Source organism: Callospermophilus lateralis, chromosome 14 (genome assembly GCF_048772815.1).
Source record: "Callospermophilus lateralis isolate mCalLat2 chromosome 14, mCalLat2.hap1, whole genome shotgun sequence".
Taxonomy (NCBI): domain Eukaryota; kingdom Metazoa; phylum Chordata; class Mammalia; order Rodentia; family Sciuridae; genus Callospermophilus; species Callospermophilus lateralis.
The window spans coordinates 24534702-24559841 of NC_135318.1; the positions used below are offsets into that span (position 1 = coordinate 24534702).

Consider the following 25140-nt stretch of genomic DNA (forward strand, 5'->3'; position numbering starts at 1 on the left):
CCCATAAGCATATACAATTATGTGTATATGTAATATACTATGTGCTAATATATGTACACATGTGCATGCATGCGCACGCACATCACACATACACACACACACACACACACACACACACACATATATATTTTATTCTAAACACCTTGTAGGCCAAATTCAGCACAAAAGTGTCAACTTTGCAAGACAACTGTAAAAGAATAACTGCCAAGAGGAGATGGTCATTTCCTGGCATAAAAGGTCAGACGATAAAGGCTAGGTGACATCCAGAATCCTACAGAAGAAATTCCTGCATTGAGTAGGAGGTTGCAAAGATGATCTGTACGAAATAATTCTAGATTCTAAACATCATAGAGAATTCCTCTTTGGGTAGCAAATGAAGTAGATCTGGATAGGAACTCACTTATGACTGAAAACAAACAGTGAAGCAGAACAAGGTTCCTGCTGGCCGCATCTCCACCCCTAGCAGCCCTGCTCTGTTAACAGGGTTGCTCTTCACAGGCAGGGAAGACGCTCACCTCTAGTATTATTTGGAATTTGAAGAAGATTCCCCTTTACCCAGAAACCTTGCCCCCACATGTGTGTACCTGTAGTCTGAAATTTCTTCATGTTAGCCAGTATACACTCCTAAAATCTTTTTTTTTTTTCTAAATAAACAATACTTGCAGTAACAATGGGGCAAGATATACTTTGCACTTTTCCAGATGAGAATCTAGTAACACAATTAGTTATTAGTTTCTACAAGGTGATTAACTTACAGGCTGGATTTTTCTCCCAGAACAGGGTGCCACTTGGCAGGGAAACAGTGGGTGTTGGGTAGAGATGGAGATGCTGATGGGGGGAAGGGTTTGCCGAAGACAAGCTTTGCCTACATTGTAAATTTTACATATATTTTAAATAATAAAAATATGTATATACTTAATAATTAGTATATCTTATTATAACAATACATACTAGATAAAAATATATTTTAGAATATATAATTTTTTGTGATATATATAAAACTTCTCAGCTCTTGAAATCTTCCCTGACACTCTTCCCTCTACATAGACCTCTCTCCCCAGCCGTCTCACCTCCATTCTAAGTCCTAACATCTGCTAGAAACTATTGGAAAGCTGAAAATAAAACTACATGATATCGAATATCTCCAGAGTACCCAGACAGACTGAGTTATAGCTTAAACTGCTCATGTATGCAATACCTGGCAGCTGTTGAGTCCGCAGGTCATGAATACTCAAAGTTGTCAGGTTTGTCACAGATGTGATGTGCTGTTCGTCTTCTATGGTGAGGGGACTGGCTTCTATCATGAGGGAATGAATATTCTTGCAGGTGCTGAGGATTGAACTGAGGCTTCCAGTCACACCGGCACATCTCTTAACAGACAGTCTGAGGCTTGCTGTGGAGCTGAATATCTTTCCTAGGTATTTGATATCTTGTTTATTCAACCTGCTGAAATCCCGGAGGGTGACCTCCAGAGTCTTGAATTCCTGTTTCCAGTTGAAGAACAAAGACACAGCCCGGCTGGGAATGTAGGTTTCCAAGGACTCTTCTGTGGGGATTCTCGTTCCATCTTTTGTAGCCTTGTCCTGTGAACCTGAGGTGCCTCCATAGAAATCCAGTTTGATGAATTCCAGAGCACTTGCACAATTAGGCAAGTGTTCGAAGAAGTCAAATAGGTAGTCAGGGATATTCTCTGAATTGATATACAAACTTTTACCACGGAAGAAAGCTTCGAATTCTTGGCTCAGGGCCGATTTAGATATACTCTCATGGAATAAATTGATGCCACACTCTGCAAAGGAATTGATGTTGATGGCTTTCAGAATTTCTTGCTCAGTGGTGTTCTTCAAACTTTGCATGGATTCCTGTCTCCAGAGAGGCCTCTTGGTGATGGAAAGCCCTATCAGGCTGCCATGTTGATACACAGCAGCAAGGTGCCTCATGACAGCTCTGGTGGCTTGGGCAGAGGACCCACATGTATACAGGAGCAGGTTGCTATACAGGGAGGTAATGTCTGAAATGGAAACCATTTTCTGCAAGTGACTCTGCCCCTTGGTGACTTCCTCTGGCTTGGGAGACATCAATAAACTGCTGAGCCTGCGTCCCGCTACGTACTCCTGGAAGGACTTATGGAAGAATTTATACTTTGGCTTGAACCTTTGAGCTGTGTATTTACAGAGGAGTCCAGTTGTCAGCAGGACATCCTCATTCACGCTGGACACGTCCTCCAGCTCAAAGTCAAATTTGTGGGAGAACACCCCCTCCAGAGCCAGGTCTCCACAGTGCTCTAGGCTCCGGGTTAAATGACTTGCAGCTGCGCCTTTATGTTTGTGCCTGTTTTTATGTATCAGCAGATCATAGAAGGTACAGAACAGTGTGGTTTGTGTGTGAGAGTGGAACTCACTCTCACCCATCTGGATTGCACAAGTGATGACCACGAAGAGAGGGGTCTTCATCAGATTCCTCAAGCACCTGGATTTCTGAATTTGGAGCAGCAAGCCTTCAGCAAGCTCCTTAATCAGCACTTCCCGGATGAGAACCCGGGCACTGTCCTCTGTCATATCCCCCACCTCGACAGTCAGGGCACCAAACTGCCTGATGTGCCTCAGGCACTCAGTGGTGGTGGTGACTATGACCATGTTCTTGAAGCGGTGGTTTTCCTTTATCAGGGCTTCTATTTCTGGGCAGTTCTCAGGCTTGAATTCATTGTAGCCATCAAGGAGAAACAGAGCCCCCTGCCTTAGCTTCAGCAGCATAGCCATAAAGGTGCGCTTCCTGATTGTGTCAGGTACATCCACGAGCTGATCACACAGGGTTTCAAACAGCCCACCCTGGGCTCTGCTTAGACGAAGAAAGAAGACAAATTTGAACTTGGTCAGGGCCCCACACTTCCCAGAGGCCCAGAGCATGGCGATTCTCTGTAGCAGGGTGGACTTGCCTTTGCCCGATTCCCCTTCAATGATGCAGGGGCTCTGCAGAGTCTCCAGCAGACCACTCAGGGTCAGCTGCTCCACACGGTGATGGTGTTGGTCCTTCCTCCAAAGGATAGGCTCTGTGAAGGTCCTTTTCAAATTGAAAATAATATCAATATCTTCACCCAGGGGATGGAAGTTCAGAAAAGAGGGGGTACGGTATAAATCTTTTAAATCCTGAGCCAAATCATCTAAGTCTCCTTCTGATAGCTGATGAAAAAGACCTGTTAGAAAAGAGGTGATGTTAGAGAGGCCACCATTCTGTGTGCCCTCAATCCCTGGAGGTGAGGAGAAGGAAGGGGGGTAAAGCTGAGTGATGTCATAGGTGGCTTTCATGTCCTTCTCCAGTTCTGAGCCTGCACAAAGAGTTCCACAACTCCTGCTGCATTCCCCTGGCACCTCTTCCCTCCTCCCCACTTTTGCCTTCCATTTCTTTCTTTCTGCTACCAATCCATGCAGCTGCTGATTTGGAATGGCTGGAGCCTGTGTTTGGATTAAGGAAAGTGGAGGATTTGGCTGAGGGTGATGATTAGGGGCAACTTCCAGTTGATTAGCCTTTACTTTGATTAAAACCTGTCATGACATAAGCTGCTCATTTAAAGGAATTAAAATTACTGTTTTATGTAAAGCAGAGTCGTTCTCCCTCGGTCAGTTGGACTGTCTTTGCCATGGTGCTTAGGTCATAGAGAAGGTAGTCAGCTGGGCTGCTCATCCATAGGTAGATCAAGGAATTTATGAGTGTATTTGTGGTCCAGCTATGCTTTGAAATGATAATAAGTCATTTATTTCCTGGCTTTTGGGTTACTTATTTGGCTTCTATAAGCAAAATAACCAAAACAGTTTTGGCACTATGATAAGTAACCAGAATGAGAGCAGACTTCATGGATCAGCAGTGCCTTTTATTTACCAGTGGAGTCAGGCATCAGAGGGGCTCGCTTTCTGAGTAGCAAATGGCCCCTGTTTACAGAAGGGATCTGGGTTTTTATATGTTACCCTGAGAGATGACGTAATCTCTTCAACAGAATGTGTCAGTTTGGGCATTCAGGAAAGAGCTTGTAAAAATTAGAGACTTATTTTTACTGGGCAAGGATGGAGGGTCCAGAGTTCATCTGCTTCCTCTGGGGGTCATTGTGTTGTCACTGGGAAAGAATTAATGTTTGGTTACTTCCTTTGAGGTTTATTGTCACTGGGAAAGAATTTATTGGGAAAGGATCAATATTTGTCCTCTTCCTCCCTCTCTCCTCCCAGGTCTCTCTGTCTTGAAGGTTGTCATTTTCCATATCCTCCAGTCTCCATATTTTGGCTTCTGCATCCTCCTTATGGGGACATCCTCTACAACTGTGTCTCATGTAATCTTAAGTGATCAAATGAGAGCTTTTCCTTAGCATGAACCAGTGCTCACTGCTAGGAAATATGAACAGGGAAGCTCTGTCGTGGGCTTAGGAATCCTCCTCATGGTCCATTCTATTTGTAGAAATAGATGCAAGCAACTGATACTTACTTTGTCCATTCAAGTCCTGATATAGAGGATAGTTCCATTTTTCAAGACATTTAAGAAAGAGGTTGCAGGCCTCTGAGCCCTTTTTCAAAATCATGTGAATGATCCCTCGTGCAGCATCCTGCTCCACCTTCTCACAATAAATCATGCTTACTTCTTCACTGTTCAGAACATTCCACCCAAACAGATCATCCACAATTTGCTTGGTAACAGTCATGCCCATCCTTTGAATGAGGTCTTGACTATTTTCCTTTATAAAATTCACTTAGGAGACAAGGGGAATATACATATTAACTTATTTATATAAAATATGCATATCAGCATCTGATGTCAGAGCTCAGTACTGCTCATTCCCCACCCCCTTCCCACTGTACACATCTTGAATTATGGAAATGTCAAGTGCCTGAATTCCAGGCCCTCAATAAATGCTGTGCAAAACTCCTTATCCCTAACTCCAGAGTCCTTGGTGAGTACAATGGTTTTGTATTGGTGATGAAGTAAGGTGAGTAATCTTGTCCTCTATATAAAAGTGTCCCCAGTGGGCTGGGGTTGTCACTCAGTGGAGAACACTTACCTAGCATGTGTGAGGTACTGGATTCAATCCTCAACACCATGAGTAAATAAATAAAATAAGGGTATTGTGTCCATCTACAATTAAAAATGTTTTTTAAAAAGTGTCCCCAGTGATGTCAGAGTGGTAAAACTGTAGGTTTTAGAATAATGAATTAACCTAGACTCTGACAATTGCTACCATGTAAACTTGGCAAGTTGCTAAACCTCTTTGACCCTATTAAATGATGTGTTGCTAAATGTATAACAAATTGGCTCTCTGGAGATAGAGGGTCTAATGTATAGCATTTACCAATCCCCGTAGCTGATTCAGTATTTCCACCATGGTCAATTTCAAGCTAACAACACGTCACATGCCAAAAATCCTAAAAATTCAACAATCAGAGTATAAAAACAGAACCAGCTCTAGCATACCACACTGATTCCTCATCTGTACCAAGGGGTTGAGAACAATATTTAACTTATGAAGTTGTTTTGAGAGTTCATGTACAGTATCCCAGATAAAGTAATAGCTCAAGACATGTTAGCTATGATTTTTAGTCATTATCCTGCTGTCACCAAAGAAACAGCCTTTTTTATCTCTCAGACTTTGGTCTTTTCTGAAGAGTATCACTGCAAAACCTTGGACTCTATCCAATCTCTAGTTTCTCTTGGTTTCTGGGAAAGCTCTATCATTTTTGCACCCAGCTTTGCAAGGTCTCTCAAAGGCACTATACCACACTGTATCCATAACAGCTCTGAGAAATACCTTCCTGGTTTTTCACTCTCAGGGTCTGCTAGTTTTCTTCCTGGCCTAGGTTGCTCCCGGTTTTCAAACCCTTCTTGATTGGTCAGTGAGTAAAGATGCTTCTCCTAAAACCCCTAAGTCCTCTCTGGTCTGAAATGCACTCTCGAGCTCTCCAATGCCAGGATCCCATGTCAACTTCCCTTTCTCAACATCGCAGATCTCCACAGCTAACTTCAGCTGGGATGTTGTCCAACCCTGTCTACCAGTCCTCTAGAAGAGTCCTGTCCCTTTCCTCTGGAGTCTCACCTGTGCTCTTGGCTCCTGCACCCTCCTTCTGGAATAACCTCTATGACTTTGTCTCATGTGACCTTAATTTTACAGCTGAAGAACATGTAGCTTCAGAAAGTTCTGGAGATTGATGCATGTTCACAAGAGAGCCTTTCGGAGGCCATGTCTTCAACTGTAAAATGAAGACACTGATACTTTCTCAGAGTATGTTAAAGATTAGTGATATTGAGCAAAGTCATATACATACAAATGTTTTAAATTTTAAAAAGTATACCTTACATACTATACATTATAAATATCCTGCGTATAACTGTAGGATATTCTTATTACTAATCATGGTATATCTTCATCCTATTTAACCTCTGACTATATATCTACATGATATAGTTTCCACTAGCCATGCTATATAACTGTAAGAAACATAGTTTTTGTTAACTGTCATATAACTAAAATATACTCCTCTTATTTTAATCATGATATATATCTCCATAAGTGTGGACCATCATACACTTCTTTAACAAAATAGTTAAGTGAAAACAAGCTTGCTCATTCATTCATTCTTCATTTTTTTTCAGAATATCTCTTTGTCTAGACCAGCACTTTACAGCAGAACTTTCTGAGATGATGACCATGTTCTCCATTAGCACTGTCTAGTATAGTAGCCATTAGGCACACTTGAAACATGGCTAGAGTGACTGTCCAATTGAATTTTGACATAAAATTAAATTTTAACTTAATTAAATTCACAGTCATGTAGCCATATGTGGCTAGTGGCTCCGACATTGGATAGCATACTCTCATCAGAATGGAAAGAGCTAATTTTGAGTACCACTTGGGTCTACACTGTTTCTTCCCAATGATCTTAATGCATGTAGCTCTCCTATCTGGATGGAAGGGTAAGAGTGAATAGGTGATGACAGAGAACCAACAGTTGCTCTTTGTTCTGTCCTTTCTGTGGTTTGACCTTTTATTCACAGGCTGCCATATCCATAAATGAATGTGCCCAAACAACAGAACTATTGTTCTTAATTTGTTAAGAATTCTACCTCTAACAAGTCAGATGAAGGCATGAATTGATCTCCACAACTATACAACTAGGCAGATGTAATTTGTAATACACTTACTTGTTTTGAATAAAAGTGTTCTACCTTTCTATATCTAGTAGAAGATATTATTTCCAAATGGACCTGTCAAAGATGATTGCAATATCGTCCTCTTCTTTCTGTAAAATTATCCTTCATTCTATAAAACAAAACAGAACCAGAAACAATCACATTAGAGGACTGGAGCAATTATCCAGCTAATGCCCCTCTTTTTAGAGATGAGATAATGATGGTCCAAGCCAAATAAAAACTTGCTCAAAGCCATTGGCTCTTTATGAGAAAAACCTAAGGAGAACCCAGGTGTCTGCACTCTTGACCTAGAGCTCTAGACTGTGTTCAAGTGGGACTCTGCCCTTCTCAAAGTTTCTTCCAGTTGATGCTGGTGAAAGCTAAGAAGGTGACTTGGAATTAAATAGCAAAAGATGGTAGGGGTAAAAGGCCAAAAAGGATGGTGCTGAGGGTAAGTTCTCTCCAATTGCTCCAGGTAAGAGTGAAGCATGGGTGAAGCACTGGGTTCGATTCTGAGCACCACATATAAATAAATAAAATAAAGATTCACTGACAACTAAAAAATAATATTAAAAAAAAAAAAAGAGTGACATGCACTAGACTCATCCAGGGAAGAAGTTTTCAGGCAGGAGACAGCACATAATCCAAGTCTTAAAGTATAGTAAGATGAGAACAGGGGGTTTGGCTGGAGGTGGCGGAAGGTAAGAAGGCTTGCATAATAGAGGAAATGAGCGACCATATGAGACAGAGAGTACGAGTGACTGAAGAAACAGAAAGAGGAGGTGTGCTGTGAGGGTACAAAGGAGGAACGCCATAGAAAGACTTGTATGCCATGATGAGGCATTTGTATTTTGTTCTAGGGGCAATTGGGAGCAATAGCAATACCAGAAGCATGTTCAAAGTGATATTTTAAGATAATAAACATATTTCTACTTCTTGGTGTAGTCCTGGCCTTTCATCTTTCCAAAAAGTGTAGAAATCGACTCCCTTTCTCTTTCTTGCCCCTTATACATTTTAAAGTGTGTACTGAAAAGCAGAGACCCAGACGCCTAGTGCTTGGCCTATCATTGCTCTCCCCATCTGCGCCCCCCACCACTGCTGTCTATTCACACATACACACCTCGATGCTTTAGGATGAAGACAAAGATCCTGAATTAGAAACAGCATTATTGGACAGATAGGAAAGGGGGAAGAAAATTCCGATCTAGGTGGAGAGAAGCAAAAATGGAAGCTAGATGATTGGGATTGAGGCATGAGAATGGGGTTGGGTTGGAAACCCATAAATATTTTCCCTAATATTTTACTATGAAAAATTTCAAACATAACATGAAATTTTTAAAAGCTATACAAAAGTATTTCATAACCACCACATAGATCCTACAATTACTATTTGGCTATGGTTACTTTATCATATACCAATCTAATTATCCATCCCTCTATCTATTCATCAATCCTTTTTACTTATTTTTGTTTATTCAACATAAGTTATGGACATCAATACATTCTTTAATTTATTTATTTTTGTACTAGGGATAAAATCCAGGGGTGCTTTACCACTGAGATATATCCCATCCCTTTTTATTTTTTAATTTTTGATACAGGGTCTCACTAAGTTGCCAAGGCTGACCTCAAACTTGAGATCCTCCTGCCTCAGCCTCCTGGGTGCCTAGAATGACCCACACCCAGCTTCGACATGAATACATTCTACATCTGTATCATTAAATAGAATTCAATACTGTTTTGTTTTTGTTTTTGTTTTAGAAAAAAACATATACATTGAAGGTCTGGAGATGTAGCTTGCAGATCTTAACTGTACTCTTTAATGAGTTTTGAAAGGCTTACACTTCAAAAACCTGTCATGAGATAGAACACTGCCCTCTCCTTAAAAAGTATCTCACACCCCTTCCCAAATTCCATCTCTACTACATCTTCAGAGGCAATCATTATTCTGATTCTTTTCATCATAAATTAGTCTAATCTCTTTTATAAATTCATATAAATTGAATAAAGACTCCAAAATTATGACATCATAAAATATGGAACATAGAAAACATGGTTTGATGTGCATCCTCTTACATCTTCTCAAGAGCAAAATATTTTCATTTTCATGAAGTTCAGTGTCATGGTTTAGATATGAGGTGCCCCCAAAAGCTCCCGTGCTAGATAATGTAAGAGTCGTAACCTAATCAGTAGATTAATCCACTGACAGTGATGAACAGGACAGTAACTATAAACAGGTAGGGTATGGCGAGAGGAGGTAGGTCACTAGGGGTGTGTCTTTGGGTTTTATATTTTGTCCCTGGTGAACAGAGCTCTCTCTGCCTCCAGGTTGCCATGTGCTGAGCTGCTTTCCTCTGCCGCATCCTTCTGCCATCCTCAGGCCCAGAGCTATGGCTCATAGTTTCAGAACTGAACCTCTGAAATATGAGCCCAAATAAACTTTTTCTCCTTTATATGGTTCTTGTCAGGTCTGTTGGTCACAGTGATGCAAAGCCGACTAAAATATCCAGCTTATTAATTTTTGCTTTTTTTTAATTCATGATTTTTGTGTCCTATTTACAAAATCATTGTTATTTAAGCCCCAAAGGTTTTTCACACAAGTTTTTTTAGGGATCTTATGATTTTAGCTTTTGCACTGGATGTCATGATTCACTTACACTTAAGATTGTTGATTCATTTTGAGAAAATTTTTGTTTATGGTGTGAGATAAAAGGTTGAGGTTCCTTGGGCAAGCGGCTGTATCTCTGTTGTAGACTGCTTGCCTAGCATTACAAGGCCCTGGGTTATATCCTTAGCACTGGAAAAAAATTAAATTTTCTTGATTACTGCGTCCTCATAAGTGTTAAAATCAGGTAGTATGTGCTCGGAACAGTGGCACACACCTGCAAGCCCAGCAGCTTTGGAGGCTAAAGCAGGAAGACCATAAATTTGCAGCCAGCCCCAGCAACTTATCCAGACCCTGTCTCAATATTTTTTAAAAAAAAAGGTCTGGGGATGTATCTCAGTGGTAAAGCACTCCTGGTTCAATTCCAAGTACCCCTCAGCCCCCACAAAATCAGGTAGTATAATAAATCCTCCAATTTTGTTCTCCTTTGAAATCATTTACATTCCCATATAAATGTTAAAATCATTTTTACTGATTTCTATTTAGTTTTTGTACTTTGAGATGGGGTCTTGCCTTCTTGCCCAGGCTGGCCTTAAATTCACAATCCTGTTTCAGCTTCCTGAGTAACTGGGTTTACAGATGTGCATTGCACACAGCTGATTTCTATATATTTTTTTAAAAAGTGTTTTTTTTAGTTGTCCATGGATCCTTATTTTACTTATTTATATGTGGTGCTGAGACTTGAACCCAGTGCCTCACACATGCTAGGCAAATGCTCTACCACTAAGCCACAATCCCAGCCCTGATTTTCTATATTTTTTAATATTTATTTTTTATTTTATTTTTTAATATTTTTTAGTTGTCAATGGATCTTTATTTATTTATATGTGGTGCTGAGAATCGAACCCTGTGCTTCACACATGCCAGGCAAGTGCTCTACAACTGAGCCACATCACCAGTCCCAATATTTATTTTTTAGTTGCAGTTGGACACAATACTTTTATTTTATTTATTTTTATGTGGTGCTGAGAATCGAACCCAGGTCCTCGAATGTACTAGGCGAGTGCTCAACCGCCGAGCCACAATTCCAGTCCCCTGATTTCTATTTTTAAGACACATTTTTAATTTTTATTCTTGGCACTGAAGTTTTTTGAACCCAGGTGTGCTTTACCATTGAGCTACAACCCAGCCCTTTTTATTTTTTATTCGAGACAGGACAATTTACTAATTTGCTGAGGATGAATTTGCGATTCTCTTGCCTCAGCCTCCTAAGCCACCTCACCAGGATACAAGACACTTTTTTGACCTCTGGCTTTTGGTCTGGCATGTAAAGAGATAGAAATGTTACTTCAGTTTATTAAGTTAAAGCTGAATAAAGAAAAATCAACAACTGCAGGAAATGGAGAGTTGTTAATAGGAATAGTGTTTCAGTTTTGCAAGATGAATAAAATCTAGAACCATACCTGTAATCCCAGGGAGGCTGAGGCAGGAGGATTGAGAGTTCAAAACCAGCCTCAGCAACTTAGCCAGGTCCTGTGCCATTTAGTGAGAGACTGTCTCAAAATAAAAAGGGCTGGGGATGTAGCTCAGTGGTTAAGCATCCCTGGATTCAATTCCTGCTACCAAACAAACAAACAAACACAAAGATTCTACAATGTGAATATATTCAATACTATGGAACTATACACTGAAAAATGGTGAAGATGATAAATTTTATGTTACATATGTCTTTCCACAATAAAAATTCTTCATAAATGTAAAAATGAAAGAATTCAATGCATGAATTTCTATCCATTATTAACATTCACTTCATTACATAATTGTTTTTGAAAATAATGTTGTTATATAAAGGATGGGGTATTCAAAATTATTTTTTCAAATGTCAAAAAAACTAAGTGCATTCTGCTAAGATACAAATAATTATGTTTTTAGGGCCAGACTTTCTATTACTGGACAAACAAATGAGGTTAAAATACACTTTGCATTTTAGGTGGCTAGTGGATGGGGACCAAAATTTGCTTTCCTCTGAACCAAAAAACCTGGGTCCTAAGACCTCTGTTTGAGGAGTCGGAGGATTTCAGAGCTGAGAGCATCAGGAGAGTCTGTTGGAGGAAGAAAGTGTGTCTTCCAGAGCAGTTTTCCAGTGATCCGCTCGTGATAATGGGTCATGATTATAAATTAAGTGGGTTACAAACACTTAAATATCTTCAAAGTATTCCATATTTTTTAAAAAATATTTTTTTCCATTTCTATATTTGTTTATATTTATGTTACATATTTTCAAAACTATTTTATTTAATATTTCTATTTTTGTATTATTTTCTATTTCTATTCCATGTTTTTAAAAAATATGGATTAGGCTTGGCGCAGTGGTTCACCCCTGTAATCCTAGTGGCTTGGGAGGCTGAAACAGAAGGATTACAAGCTCAAAGCTAGCCTCAGCAACAGGCAAGGTGTTAGGCAAGTCAGTGAGACCCTGTCTCTAAAATACAAAATAGGGCTGAGGATGTGGCTCAGTGGGCGAGTGCCCCTGAGTTCAATCCCTGGTACCCCAAATATGGACTAGAACTAAAATGATAAGAAGCACTGTATTTTCCCATGAAAATTTTATTTCAATGATTTATGTATCCTGGCACTAGGTGGTAATATAGATGTCTTTCTTGTTGTGAGTCAAGGTCAATGAATGCTTGAAGGTCAGTTTTCCAGGGAGCTCCCTCAGAGGGATGTTTAATTCTACCTGGGCGAGGTGGAAGTAGTTCAGGTTTCTTAGGTCCTCATGAAGTACACTTCCAGCAGTAACATTTATTACTTGTGAATATTTAGTCACAATCAAGCAAAGTGACTTTTGAGCTGTACTTGAGGGAAACCAAAGTCTACCAGACAGTAAAGCAAAAAGGCCATTTCCAGGCAGAGAAAGCAGCATAGGGAAAAGCTGTAGGGGACAGGGGTTGGGCAGCACAGGGATATAAGCAAAGGCCTCTTCCAGTGCCAGGGTCCAAATTCCAGCTGTCTTACTAACAAGCGGAGAGTCCCAGATCAAAGGGTAGGGACTAGCACACAGAAAAAACTTGATAAGTAGCAACTACTGTTAATTCTTCCTTCCTTTTCTACCTCCCCCAAAAGGGGTGGACTTGGGAGGAGTCAGACCTCTACAGATTGGGTCAGAGTTTAAGTGAGAACAGAAAAAAGAGGAAGAAGATGAGAAAGAAGCCAAGAAGTTCCCTCTATTCACAAGTAAACAGAATCAATTAATCCCAGAGTTGGTCATCCAGTCATTTGTTAGCTGAAAGAATTGAAATTGCTGCAGGGATCATCGAGAAAGAATCTCAGCTGATTTTGAAGATGCTAAAAAATGCATCTTCATTTGGATACTGGAAGTAGTCTTCCTAGTCACAGAAAATCTGTGGCCGGAATGGGGAACCAAGTCAGAGTCAATTAATGCTGCGGAGAATAAAGTCAATTCAATAAAATTAATTTGAAGAAAACCAATGAAATCCAGCAGACCAGATTAACCATCCCTAAAGGTTTTCCTGCTCCTGTAGTCAATTCTGAGTTACCCTTTTGGTTGAAGAACAGTACTGGGACCAGTTTGCATCCCTAGACCTTGGCTCTGGCTCTGCAACTCCTCTCCTCCCAGAATTCTGTCCAGTGAAAAACTGAATTGGGTGGGAAAAGTCCTTTTCCTATAGTTGTATCTTGGAAAATAAAGTTTTGAACAAATTCTAAAAATATGTATTTTCTTCCACATGAGATAACACAAGCTCCTCAGAGAACTAAAGTTCCTCAGGACTCATGACCCATGTCTTTTGGAGTCATTCTCACAATTCATGGATAAAATGAGGGAAAGAGGAAGCACATGGAAATGGAAAATGCATTTTGACTTTGGCATTGTGAGCCTGAATTCAAATCCTCGCTCTGCAGCTTGTGAGATGGGCACTCCAGAGTGTTAGTTGGCCTTTCTTGGTCTTGCTTTCTTTACTGAAATACTGACATGTGTATTACCCACCTTCTAGGACTTCTGTGGAGATTAAACATGATAGTAGTTGGGGTAGAGGTGGACAGTATGTGTTATCTGTCTTCCTTTCTAGTAAAAGTCTCTAGAATGTTCTTATATCTTTAGACTCTAGCAATCTCACTTATTACTGTTAATGTTATATTTTGGGCTGAATTATCCACTCCCTTCCAAGTCCAAATGCTGAAGCTCTAAATATGACTGTATTTGAAGATAGGGGTTCTAAAGAATGAAGTTAAAATGAAGCTATTCAGATGAGCCTAATCCAGTCTAACTGGTATCCTTATAAGAAGAGAAAATTTGGATACACAAAGGGGGTTCCCAGGGATGTGCTGATCTGTGATTCTAATGATAATCTCAGCAACAAGACTGGGTTTCCTTTCTGTAATGCCAAAATATGTTTTCAAGGTCTCCCTCACTTTGTCTCCAAGTTAACACAAATGTACCTCCCAGACTCCAATGTATTTTTAAACATCAACTCAGAGAAAACCAATGAAAATCCAGCAGACCAAGTTAACCACCCCTAAAGTTTTCCCTGCAGGCAAATCCAACCAATCATGCAAAATCACATTTCTCTGGAGGAAAACCTAACAGACACGAGCTTTAAATGAATATAAACCAAAACTTTAATATTTAGCACTGAAACATACTTAAAATCCCATTCCCTCTCCCTTCAGTACCTGGCTGAATAATCCAGTTGCCCTTCTGTGGGTGGACCAAAAGCCATTTTAGAATGAAGTTTCTTTTTAACTACTTCCCATTTCATAGCAGAGCCTGGGTTTCCTCTAGATCAGACACCTTCCTGTTTTGTGAGAGGCGAGTATACAAAAAGGGGAAATGCCGAACAGCTCTTTTTCTTTTTGTCAAAGCATAGTAAGAGTAGTTGGGACACATGGACTTCAAGTTCAGAAAGGACAGATGAGTGTCGGCAGAAGTAACAGGGAAGAGGTGAAATTTGAGGCTTGAAGACACAGAACTAGAAATTCACTCATTTGTTTTCTGTTTATTCACAACATAATGATTCCTATTATTTTTTTTTAAAGAGAGAGTGAGAGAGGGAGAGAGAGAGAGAGAGAATTTTCATATTCATTTTTTAGTTATCGGCAGACACAACATCTTTGTAGGTGGTGCTGAGGATCCAACCCGGGCCGCACGCATGCCAGGCAAGCGCGCTACCGCTTGCGCCACATCCCCAGCCCCCTATTATTTTTTATTTATCTATTCTATATCTTAAAATGAGACCCTGTGCTTTGGACATTAGATATGTATTTTTTATGATCAACAGAAAGAGAGAGAAGGAGGGAGGGGGAGAGAGGAATGGAATGTATTGATTTGGTTGAAAGCATATCACTTCAGCAGTCAAGGTCATGCTCACCTCCTTACCTTGAATCGCAGAAGACGTCCAGCAAATAAGTGTTCTCTGTCACCAGGATTCTGGTCAAGGTTATCACAGGCACATGGATCACCAGTACCAATTCACACCCCCGATGATGTGTGGGGACACTCTTCTGCACTTGAACAGCCAGGGGCTCACACTGGCACGCACACATTCAAGATTTGTGGTCACAGACTCCAGGAAGCCAGCTTATAGTTTATACTCAGCTCCGGGAATGGAGAAATCTCTCAATCTCTCTGCCCTTCTCTTGTGAATGACATTCTTGCATACTCTTTCCTCTGCTTTGCACAAACTAACAAGGACTTTTTTTTTTTATGTTGTGTAACTTCTTGTTTCAAAATGAGCACTCTGAGATTCACCTTTCTGAGCAGAGGGATATGTGAGTTTTCCCCAAAGTGAATTTCTACATTCTAGATTTTCAAGGGAAGTATATTTCCCACAACTTGTGAGATGGGCTTCTCGGAAGTAAAATCTGGGCCTGTACTATCAGGTGGATTTTTAAATTTTAATGAAACCTTTATGTAAATGCACATTCAAGAAAAAACCCTGCAAAGATAGGCATCAGAATAGTAATGGTATTTACATCTGGGAAGAAAAATTATGGGGAATTTTAAGTTGTCTTATTTTGCTTCTCTGTATATTTTAATTTTATGTACCAAATACCCATTACTTTTGTAATAACACATGACATAGGATAAAAAGGAAAAAATGTAGAAATATGGTTGTAGTGGGCTGAATAATGACCATTTGAATATATCATGTGCTAATCCCTGGCACCTATGAAGGTCATACCTTTTCACATGAGATTAGGTTACAGATATAAAAGTGGGTGTGAAATTTTGGATATTCAGGTCAGTCCTTGTAAGAGAGAAGCAGAGGGACATTTGAAGCAGATAGAAGAGGGAAGGCAGTGTGACCGTGAAGTCAGAGACTAGAGTTATACAGTCATACACCAAGAATACTGATAGCCTCCTAAAGCTGAAAAAGGAAAAAAAAATAAATAAAGTGGAGGGGAAGATTCTCCCTAAGAGCCTCCAGTAGGAGTATGGTTCTGTTGACATCTTGATTTTAGCCCTACGATACTTTTTTACAATATATTTTTAGTTGTTGATAGACCTTTATTTATTCATATGTGGTGTTGAGAATCAAACCCACTGACTCACACATGCTAGGCAACAGCTCTACCACTGAGCTACAACTCCAGACCCCAAAATACTGTTTTTTGGTGGTCATTTATTATGGCAGCCACAGGAGACGGATGCAGTAGTATATCATGGTAAAATAAATAAATTTATGCCCATTTTCATAAGCATGTATCATTTATTTTTATTGTCAAGCAATATTACATTGTATAAAATATGTAATTTTATTTATCCACTCATTAGCTGATTAACTTTGAGATTATTTCCCCCTTTTAGCTATTATGAATATGCTGCTATAAACATTAGGGTATGAGTTTCTGCATGGGCATGTTTTCATTTCTCATGGTTATATACCCAGAAGTGGAATTGCTAGTTCATAGGGCACATTTGAGAAACTTCCAACTGCCAGACTGTTTTCCAAGGTAGCAGCACCACTTGACATTATAGAATAGTGTATAAGGGCTCTAGTTTCTCCACTCCTTGCCAACTGGTTATTGTAATTACTATTATTTTCCAGTACTAAAGATTGAATCCAGAAGCACTCTACCACTGAGCTACATCCCCAGCCCTTTTTTTTATTTTGAGACAGAGTCTCACTAAGTTATCGTGGCTGGCCTTGAACTTAAAATCCTCCTGCCTTAGCCTCCTGAGTGGCTGGGAATACAGGTGTAAACCACAGAACTCAGCCTTGTCTTTTTATACCACAGCCATTGTAAAGGATAAGTAGTATCTCACTGTGGTTTTACAATCATTTATTCTTGCCTTTATTTACTTCTTTAAAGAACAAACAAGTGCTGGGGGTGGTAGTACATACCTGTAATCTCAGGGACTCAGGAGGCTGAAACAGGAGGATCAGAAGTTTAAGGCCAGCCTCAGCAATTGAGTAAGGTCCTAAACAATGTAGTGAAACCCTGTCTCAAAATAAAACAATAAAAAGGGCTGGGGATGTAACTCAGTTGGGAAAGCACCCTTGGGTTAAATCTCCAGAACTAAAACCAAAAAGACAAAAACAAAAAAACAGGTGACCAAATAAATACCATAATGACATATTTGTGATAAATACTCAGAAATAACCAGAGTAGAGATGAACATGGTAGTAAAGGAAGTTAGAAAGGTGACATTTAAACTAAGGTCTCAAGGGTGGATGGAACCAGGCCTGAAAGTGCCAAGGAAGAACTTTCCAGTCAGAGAAAAGCAAGCATAGACGCCTTGGCACGGGAAAGAACTTGGCAAATTCTAAGAACAGATAAAGGCCAGGGTAGTTGATTACAGTGGGATGAGATGGCATGACATGAGGCTGAGAGGTTGGCAGGAGATGGGTAGAAGTTTGTATTTAAACCCAAATACAATGGGAAGCTGTTCAAAGTTCTACAGTGAGAAAGTGGCATGATGGTGTTCATATTTTAAAAGATCACTTTAGCTGCTGCACTGCAAAACCAGTTAAGCAGTGATTCCATTTGTCTAAGTGAGGTAGTAGTGGCTTTTTCTTTCCACATTTTTTATTGGTGCGTTATAGTTGTGCATAATGGTGGGAGTTGTTACATATTCGTACATGCACACAATGTAACGACATAATTTGACCATCTCTCTCTCCAGTAGATTCCTGAATCAGAATAGTAGCAATGAAAAGAAGTGCTTTGAAGTTCTGTTTGAGTTAAAAACAAACAAGACTTGATGTCACTTGAGGGGTTAGTGAAAGGGAGAAGTCAACAATGACTTTTAATAAGTTTCTGGCCTTAGTGGCAGGAATAATGAGGGTGCCCTTTACCAAAATAAAGAACCAACCAGTTAATGATGATTTAGGAGAGACAGGCATGGTGGCAGGCACCTGAAGAGTTGGGAAGCAGAAGTGGGAGGATCACTTGAGCTCTGGAGTTTAAAGGCCAGCCTGGGCAACACAGGCAGATCCCATCTTTAAAAAAGAGGAATGCTCTTCCTTGTGTACTGACTGCATAATCTGCTAAATAAATCCTAGGAACTTTCAGTTTGGCTAGTTTTCCTTGAGTTAGTATCTTTTATAGGTACATGCATCTGGGGCTGGAGTTGTGGCTCAGCAATAGAGCATTTGCCTAACACGTGTGCGAGGCCCTGGGTTCGATCCTCAGCACCACATAAAAATAAATAAATAAAATAAAGGTATTGTGTCCAACTACAACTAAAAAATAAATATTAAAAAAATAAGTACATCCATCTTATTTCTGGGCTATAAATGCGGTAACAACTGATCAGGGTCTTGGAATTATTTACCTTTATCCTACAGGTTGTGATATTACATTCTCTCTCACTGATATTAGTTCAAAATTTAAAACATTTCCTTTTTAGCAGAATACAACAGTTACTATTATGGCATTATGTAAAAATGTGGATGTGTAACCGATGTGATTCTGCAATCTTTGTAATGTTTTGAATAACCAATAAAAAAATAAATAAAATAAAAATAAATAAATAAATAAATAAATAAAACATTTCCTTTTGTTTACATCCAGTGTCTGTCTATTCCAGCCACTCTTTAGATTCTATTCATGTTTCAACTGTTTGACATGGTATAATTTAATTGAAATCAATGAAATGAAAGTTGAAACGATAAAATATGAATCACCTATCAAATTGCATATTGATAAAATGTGTATTCAGCTGGTCGCAGTGGTGCACACCTGTAATCCCAGTGTCTCAGGAGACTGAGGCAGGAGGATTATAACTTCAAAGCCAGCCTCAGAAATTTTAGCATGGCCCTAAGCAACTCAGTGCAACCCTGTCTCTAAATAAAATAGAAAAAAGGGCTGGGGATGTGGCTCAGTTGTTGAGTGCCCCTGAGTTCAATCCCCAGTAATCCCCCCAAAAGGAATTTGTATTCAGTATCAGTAATTGAGTATGGGGGAACTGGGGCTGTAGCTCAGTGGTAAAGTGCTTGCCTCACATGTGTGAGGCACTGGGTTCGATCCTCAGCACCATATAAAAATAAATAAAGATACTGTATGTTCATCTACAACTAAAAAAAATTAAAAAAAATAATTGAGTATGGGAATAGAAATGAAATACACCTATACTCAACAAATATAGGTATAACTTGTTGTGAACAAGGACAAGTAAGCAATGTGTATTTAAAAATCATAGACATTTTCACCCTCTTGGATCTCAGGAATTCCTCTTAAAAATTTTTATCCTAAGGAAATATACGTGAATACATACAAAAGTAAAATAATAATGTTGTTCATTGTGGTACTATTAACTACAAAAACTGGAAAAAAATCTAATGTCTAAAGAGTCATTTTTTATACCTTTATTTTATCTATTTATTTTATTTTTATTTTTTAAAATATTTATTTTTTAGTTATAGGTGGACACAATATCTTTATTTTATTTGTATGTGGTGCTAGGAATCGAATCCAGTGCCTCACTCATGGTAGGCGAGTACGCTACCTCTGAGCCACAGCCCCAACCCTCCAAAAGTTATTTTTTTTTAAAAATTTTTTGTAGTTGTAGATGGACAGAATGCCTTTGTTTTATTTGTTTATTTTTATGTGGTGCTGAGGACCAAACCAGTGCCTCACACATGCTAGGCAAGCATTCTGCTGCTGAGCTATAGCCCCAGCCCTCAAGAGTCATTTTTTTAAAGAGAGAGAGAGGAGAGAGAGAGAGAGAGAATTTTTTTAATATTTATTTTTTAGTTTTCGGCAGACATAACATCTTTGTTTGTATGTGGTGCCGAGGATCGAACCTGGGCCGCACGCATGCCAGGCAAGGGCCCTAACGCTTGAGCCACATCCCCAACCCCCTCAAGAGTCATTTTTAATAAAGCATTCTATAGCTGTGAAATGAAACAAAAGGCACACTAAAAATCCCGAAAAAAAGCTAGGCACAGTGCACACACCTGTAATCCCAGCAACTTGGGAGGCAGGGTTAGGAGGATTGTAAATTCAAACCTAGTCTCAGCAACTTACCGAGGCCCTAAACAACTCAGTGAGACCCTGTCTCTAAAAAAAAAAAAAAAAAATATATATATATATATATATATATATATATATTTATTTATTTATTTATTTATTTATTTATAAAGGCTAGGGACATGGCTCAGTGATTAAACACCACTGGGTTCAATCCCTGGTACCAAAAAACAAACAAACAAACAAAAAACCAGAAAAATAAACAAGTGGAGTGTGCACCCCTGTAAACCCAGTTACCCTGGAAGTTGAGGCAAGAGGATCACAAGTTGGAGGCCAGCCTGGGCAGCTTAGCCATACCTGACTCAAAATAAAAATAAAAGCTGGGGGCTGGGGTTGTGGCTTGGTGGTAGAGCACTTGCCTAGCATGTGTGAGACCCTGCATTTGATTCTTAGCACCACATAAATAAATAAATAAAGGTATTGTGCCATTTACAACTAAAAAAAGAAGAAAAAAAAAGCTTGGCATGATGGTATATGCCTGTAATTCCAGCAGCTCATGAGGATGAGGCAGGAGGACCAGGAATTCAAAGCCAGTCTCAGCAACTCAGCAAGAACCTATCTCTAATTTAAAAAAAAAAATAAAATTATATATATAATATATATTTTATATATTATATAATATTAAATATTATATATATATATATATATATATATATATATATATATATACACTCACATATATATATATGGGCTGAGGATGTGACTCAGTGGTTAAGCACCCCTGAGTTCAATCCCCAGTACCAAAAAAAAAAAAAAAAAAGAAAGAAAGAAAGAAATAAAAAGGGATGGAGATGTAGTTCAGTGGTAAAGTATTTGCTCAGCATGTTCAAGGCCCTGGGTTTGATCCCCAATATGAAAGAAAGACGGAAGACAGACATATTGGTGACACTGCAAACACAAATGTTATAAGTCAGAATGCTTGGAAAAATATACTTATACATAAAATGCCTAGAAAAAGGATTATAAGGATTCCACCAAGATGTTAACAGTAGATACTCCTGTGGGCAATATAATAGGATAATTTTTCTTTTCTATTTTCTCCAATAAGTATGTATTACTTTTGAGATAAGAAAAAAGTTATAAGCATAAAAATGAAACAAGCTATGTATTTCCCACATAGGTTTGAAGTAGTTTCAATTACTATCATAGACAAAGTTGCTTAGCCTGAAGAAACTAGCCTTCTTAAACAATGTTTATAACAGGAAAGTGAGATTAACAAGTTAAATAGAGCATTTGTACCACTCCTTGAAAGTCAACAAACTCATTTATTTAGAGAATCAAAAGAGGACAGAATTCCTGAAACAAGATTCCAGAACAGGAATCGTGGTCAGTATTCTGCTTTGAGTCATATAGAACCAAATAAACAAAAACTCAAAGGAAAAACCTGAATCATCAAAGCAGGATAAGAAAGTCTGGTGTATAACAAAAAAACAATGAGGCTTCATGGTATTGGGTTTAGGATTCAGAAGTCAGTGCATTTAGGTTTATAATTGCTTTTTTTTTCTGTCCCCTGTTCTTTAATTGCAAGATGGGGGAAATAACAATACCTACTTCATGAGGCTGTTGTAAAAATTAAAAAAAAATTAATGTAAACCCGCTGCCGTAATACCTGGCCATAGTAAGGGCCATCGAAGTGTTAGCTATTAAGCATTACATACATGTTCCCTATTACTGTTATATATCTAACTGGAGCGTCAAAAGGAAAGGAGAGAGAACAGAATAGGAGTAATATTCAAAGAGATAACTAAGACTTTCAAAAACTGAAGAAAGATAACAACCTTGAGGTTCAGGTTACCCAATAAATTTTAAACAGTATAAACAAAAAGAAATCCACATTACTCATTTAGTATGCATATTTTGCACACAAAAAGGCAAGGACATATTAGAAAGCAACTAAAGAAAACAGAGAAATCACCTTTACAGCTAGGCACAATGGTACACAAATGTAATCCCAGTGATTCTGGAAGCTGAGGCAGGAGGATGACAAGTTCCAGTCTAGCCTCAACCATTCAGCGAGACCCTGACTCAAATAAACTAAAAAAGGGCTGGGGATGTGGCTCAATGGTTAAGCACCACTGAGTTCAATACCTAGTACCAAAGACAAAAAATAAATCATCTTTAAAGACATGAATAAGTTAATTTCTTTCTTTTTTTTTTCTTGGTACTGGGGATTGAACTCAGGGGTACTCAACCATTGAGCCATATCCCCCTTACTGTTGCTGAGGCTGGCTTTGAACTCATGATCCTCCTGCCTCAGCCTCCTGAACCTCTGGGATTACAGGCCTGCGCCACCGCACTGGTATTAATTTCTTAGTAGCGACCAGAAAACAAGACAGTTGCATATCTTCAAAGTGCTGAGAAAAAAAATAACTCTTGATCCATAATGATACTCCCATCACAAATATCTTTTTTAAACAGTAGCAAAATAAAGCCATTTGTAGATAAAACTGAGACATTTTTTTTTTCGCCAAGATGCCCACCCTAAATTAAACACTTAAGGACTTATTTTAGGTAGAAGAAAGTGGAAACTAATAGATGAAAGAATAAATAAAATCTAAAATTGCTTTGAAAAATATAATATTGACTTTACAAAATATAATGCCATTTTTAGTGGGATAAGAAAGAACCATGACCCAGAACTAAAACATATGGCAAAAAAATGTAAGTCATCTAGGGACTTGCCAAAGTTAATGTTCAAGGGTTCTTGTATTGTCTGGGACTGAGTAAAAACACTATTAACTTTAGATTGTGATAAGTTAAATACACATGTTAAAAGTTCACTGTATGTAGCTGGTAAGAAAACAGAAACAGAGGGTATAATTTCTAAACTAGCAAAAGGAAAAAATAAAATGGCAGACAATAACCAATGAAAAGAAAGAATAAAATAAAACAAAATTAAATTTAAAAGGCAAAACAAATAGAATGGATAACATCATATGAAAAAGTAAATGTACCAGTGACTACAAAGAGTGTCAACCTAGGGCTGGGGTTGTGGCTCACTGGTGGAGCCCCTGCCTAGCACACATGAGGCACTGGGTTCAATCCTCAGCACCACGTAAAAATAAAATAAAGGTATTGTATCCACCTGCAAATAAAAAAGAAAAAAAAGAAACTGACTTCTAAAAAGCCTGTCAACTCATTGTCAATTTAAGAGGTTAGTTTCTTTTTTTAAGACTAATATTGTTTCACTAGAAAAAAAATAAGACATTCTGTTTACCAAAAGACATGTAGGCCAGGCATAGTGGCACACATAACTGTGACTTGGGAGGCTCAGGCACAAAGATCAAAAGTTCAAGGCCAGCCTCAACAACTTAGCAAGACCCTAAGAAATTTGTTGAGATCCTGTTTTAAAATTAAAAATGAAAAGAGGTCTAGGGTTGTAGCTCATGGTAGCACACTTGCCTAGCATGTGTGAGGCACTGGGTTCAATCCTCAGCACTACATAGCAATGAATAAATAAAGGTAATTTATTTAAATAAAAAAAGAACACTAATTTTAAAAGAATGAAAAGGGTTGGGGCTGTAGCTCAGGGGTAAAAACCTTTGGGATCAACCCACACTGCCATAAAAAAAAAAGACAGCTAGATTGCAAGAATACAGAAAAATTAAAATGAAAAGATGGGAAGATGGGGAAGATGACCTCCTTTTCCAGATTTCCTATTTTAAATTGCAACTCATCCTATTTCCTTTTCTGGCCAATTCTTCTTGGATTGCTTCTTCAGCATACTTTACCTGGGTTATCTCATCCATACTCATTAAAGTAATTAAAACCATACACTGTTGACTCTCTCGCTCTATCTCCACTTCAGAATTCTACCCACAGCACTGGATCCTTATGAGCTAAAGAATAAGTCATCATAAAGTACTTATGATGCTCATAACTCTCCTCTGTCACCAGTCCAGCTCCTCTTCTTCTTTTTCCACTCTTACTAACACTTTTAAGCGCTTAACCAAAAAGCATGAATTTATCCTAAGTTCCTTCCTATTCTGTTTTTCACTTGCAATCTCTTGTAACTGATGACAAAATCCTGTAGATGATGATGATAATATGATAATTAATATTTTTGTATTGTGGATTGAACCTGTAAGGGTCCAGCGAACGTCGGAGGTAGAGACCACCAAGAGACTGACTCATGCAATTAGCAGAAGGGGATTTATTGAGGATCCAATTCAGAGCGCTGAGGCTCCAGGCTCACTCAAGAAGGGAGAGCATCCCAGAGCCCAGAGTAGAGGTTAAGCAGTGCTTAAGTACACTTCTTGGGGAGGGCAGGGGCTTTGCATACATCAGAACAAATCAGCATGAGGCGCAGGAAAATTGAACAACAACTCTGAGACATGATTAGCACATTTCATTGGCGGGAACAGGTCGGGCAGGGGTGATTGATCACTCCTAAGCGGGGTACACATTCAAACTGATTGGTTGGGGCCCTGTATGCTTATGTGACAAGCTGCACAGGGCCCTAGGCTAAATGACCACTAGGGCATTGTCTTAACTGCCTCAGGAATTTTAGGTTCTTGGTGTAGCAGAGGAATTTAATAATACCTGGTCCTTCACTTTTTAACTCAGGCCTTGCAGCTTAGAAACTTTACCCTTTCAAACCCAGAGGCACTTTACCACTGAGCTACTTCCCTAGCCCTTGTAAGTTTTCATTATGATATAAGATCTCACTAAGTTGCTGAGGCTCGTCTCAAACTTGAGATCTTGCTGCCTCAGTCTCCTGAGTAACTGGGATCACAGGCACAAGCCACCAAGCCCAATCCTTTAGATTCTTAAACTTAAAGTCTCTCATATCAATTTTCTCTTTCCTTCCCAGATCTGAAACCCCAAATCCAAGAATTACTTAGTAGGGCTAAAAGGCTTCATACAAGTCTCTGCTC

The 25140-nt window shown here is 38.9% G+C and overlaps 1 protein-coding gene across 3 annotated transcripts in view; it reads right to left on the bottom strand.

The window, feature by feature from the left end:
• Window positions 1-15408, bottom strand: part of Nlrc4 (NLR family CARD domain containing 4) — a 39558-nt gene extending 24150 nt beyond the window's left edge. Inside the window, exons 1-4 of one of the 3 annotated variants that reach the window (XM_076833132.2) lie at window positions 15165-15408; window positions 7177-7294; window positions 4471-4731; window positions 1199-3193 (exon numbers count right to left, since the gene is read on the bottom strand). In XM_076833132.2, coding sequence (XP_076689247.1) covers window positions 1199-3193; window positions 4471-4731; window position 7177 — 2257 coding nt within the window. In that variant the 5' untranslated portion in view covers window positions 7178-7294; window positions 15165-15408. Of the gene's footprint in view, window positions 1-1198; window positions 3194-4470; window positions 4732-7176; window positions 7295-11232; window positions 11315-14461; window positions 14502-15164 lie in introns of those variants that run through there. The other 2 variants (XM_076833135.2, XM_076833134.2) reach the window with 2 other exon arrangements.
• Between the last annotated feature and the right edge of the window lie 9732 nt (window positions 15409-25140).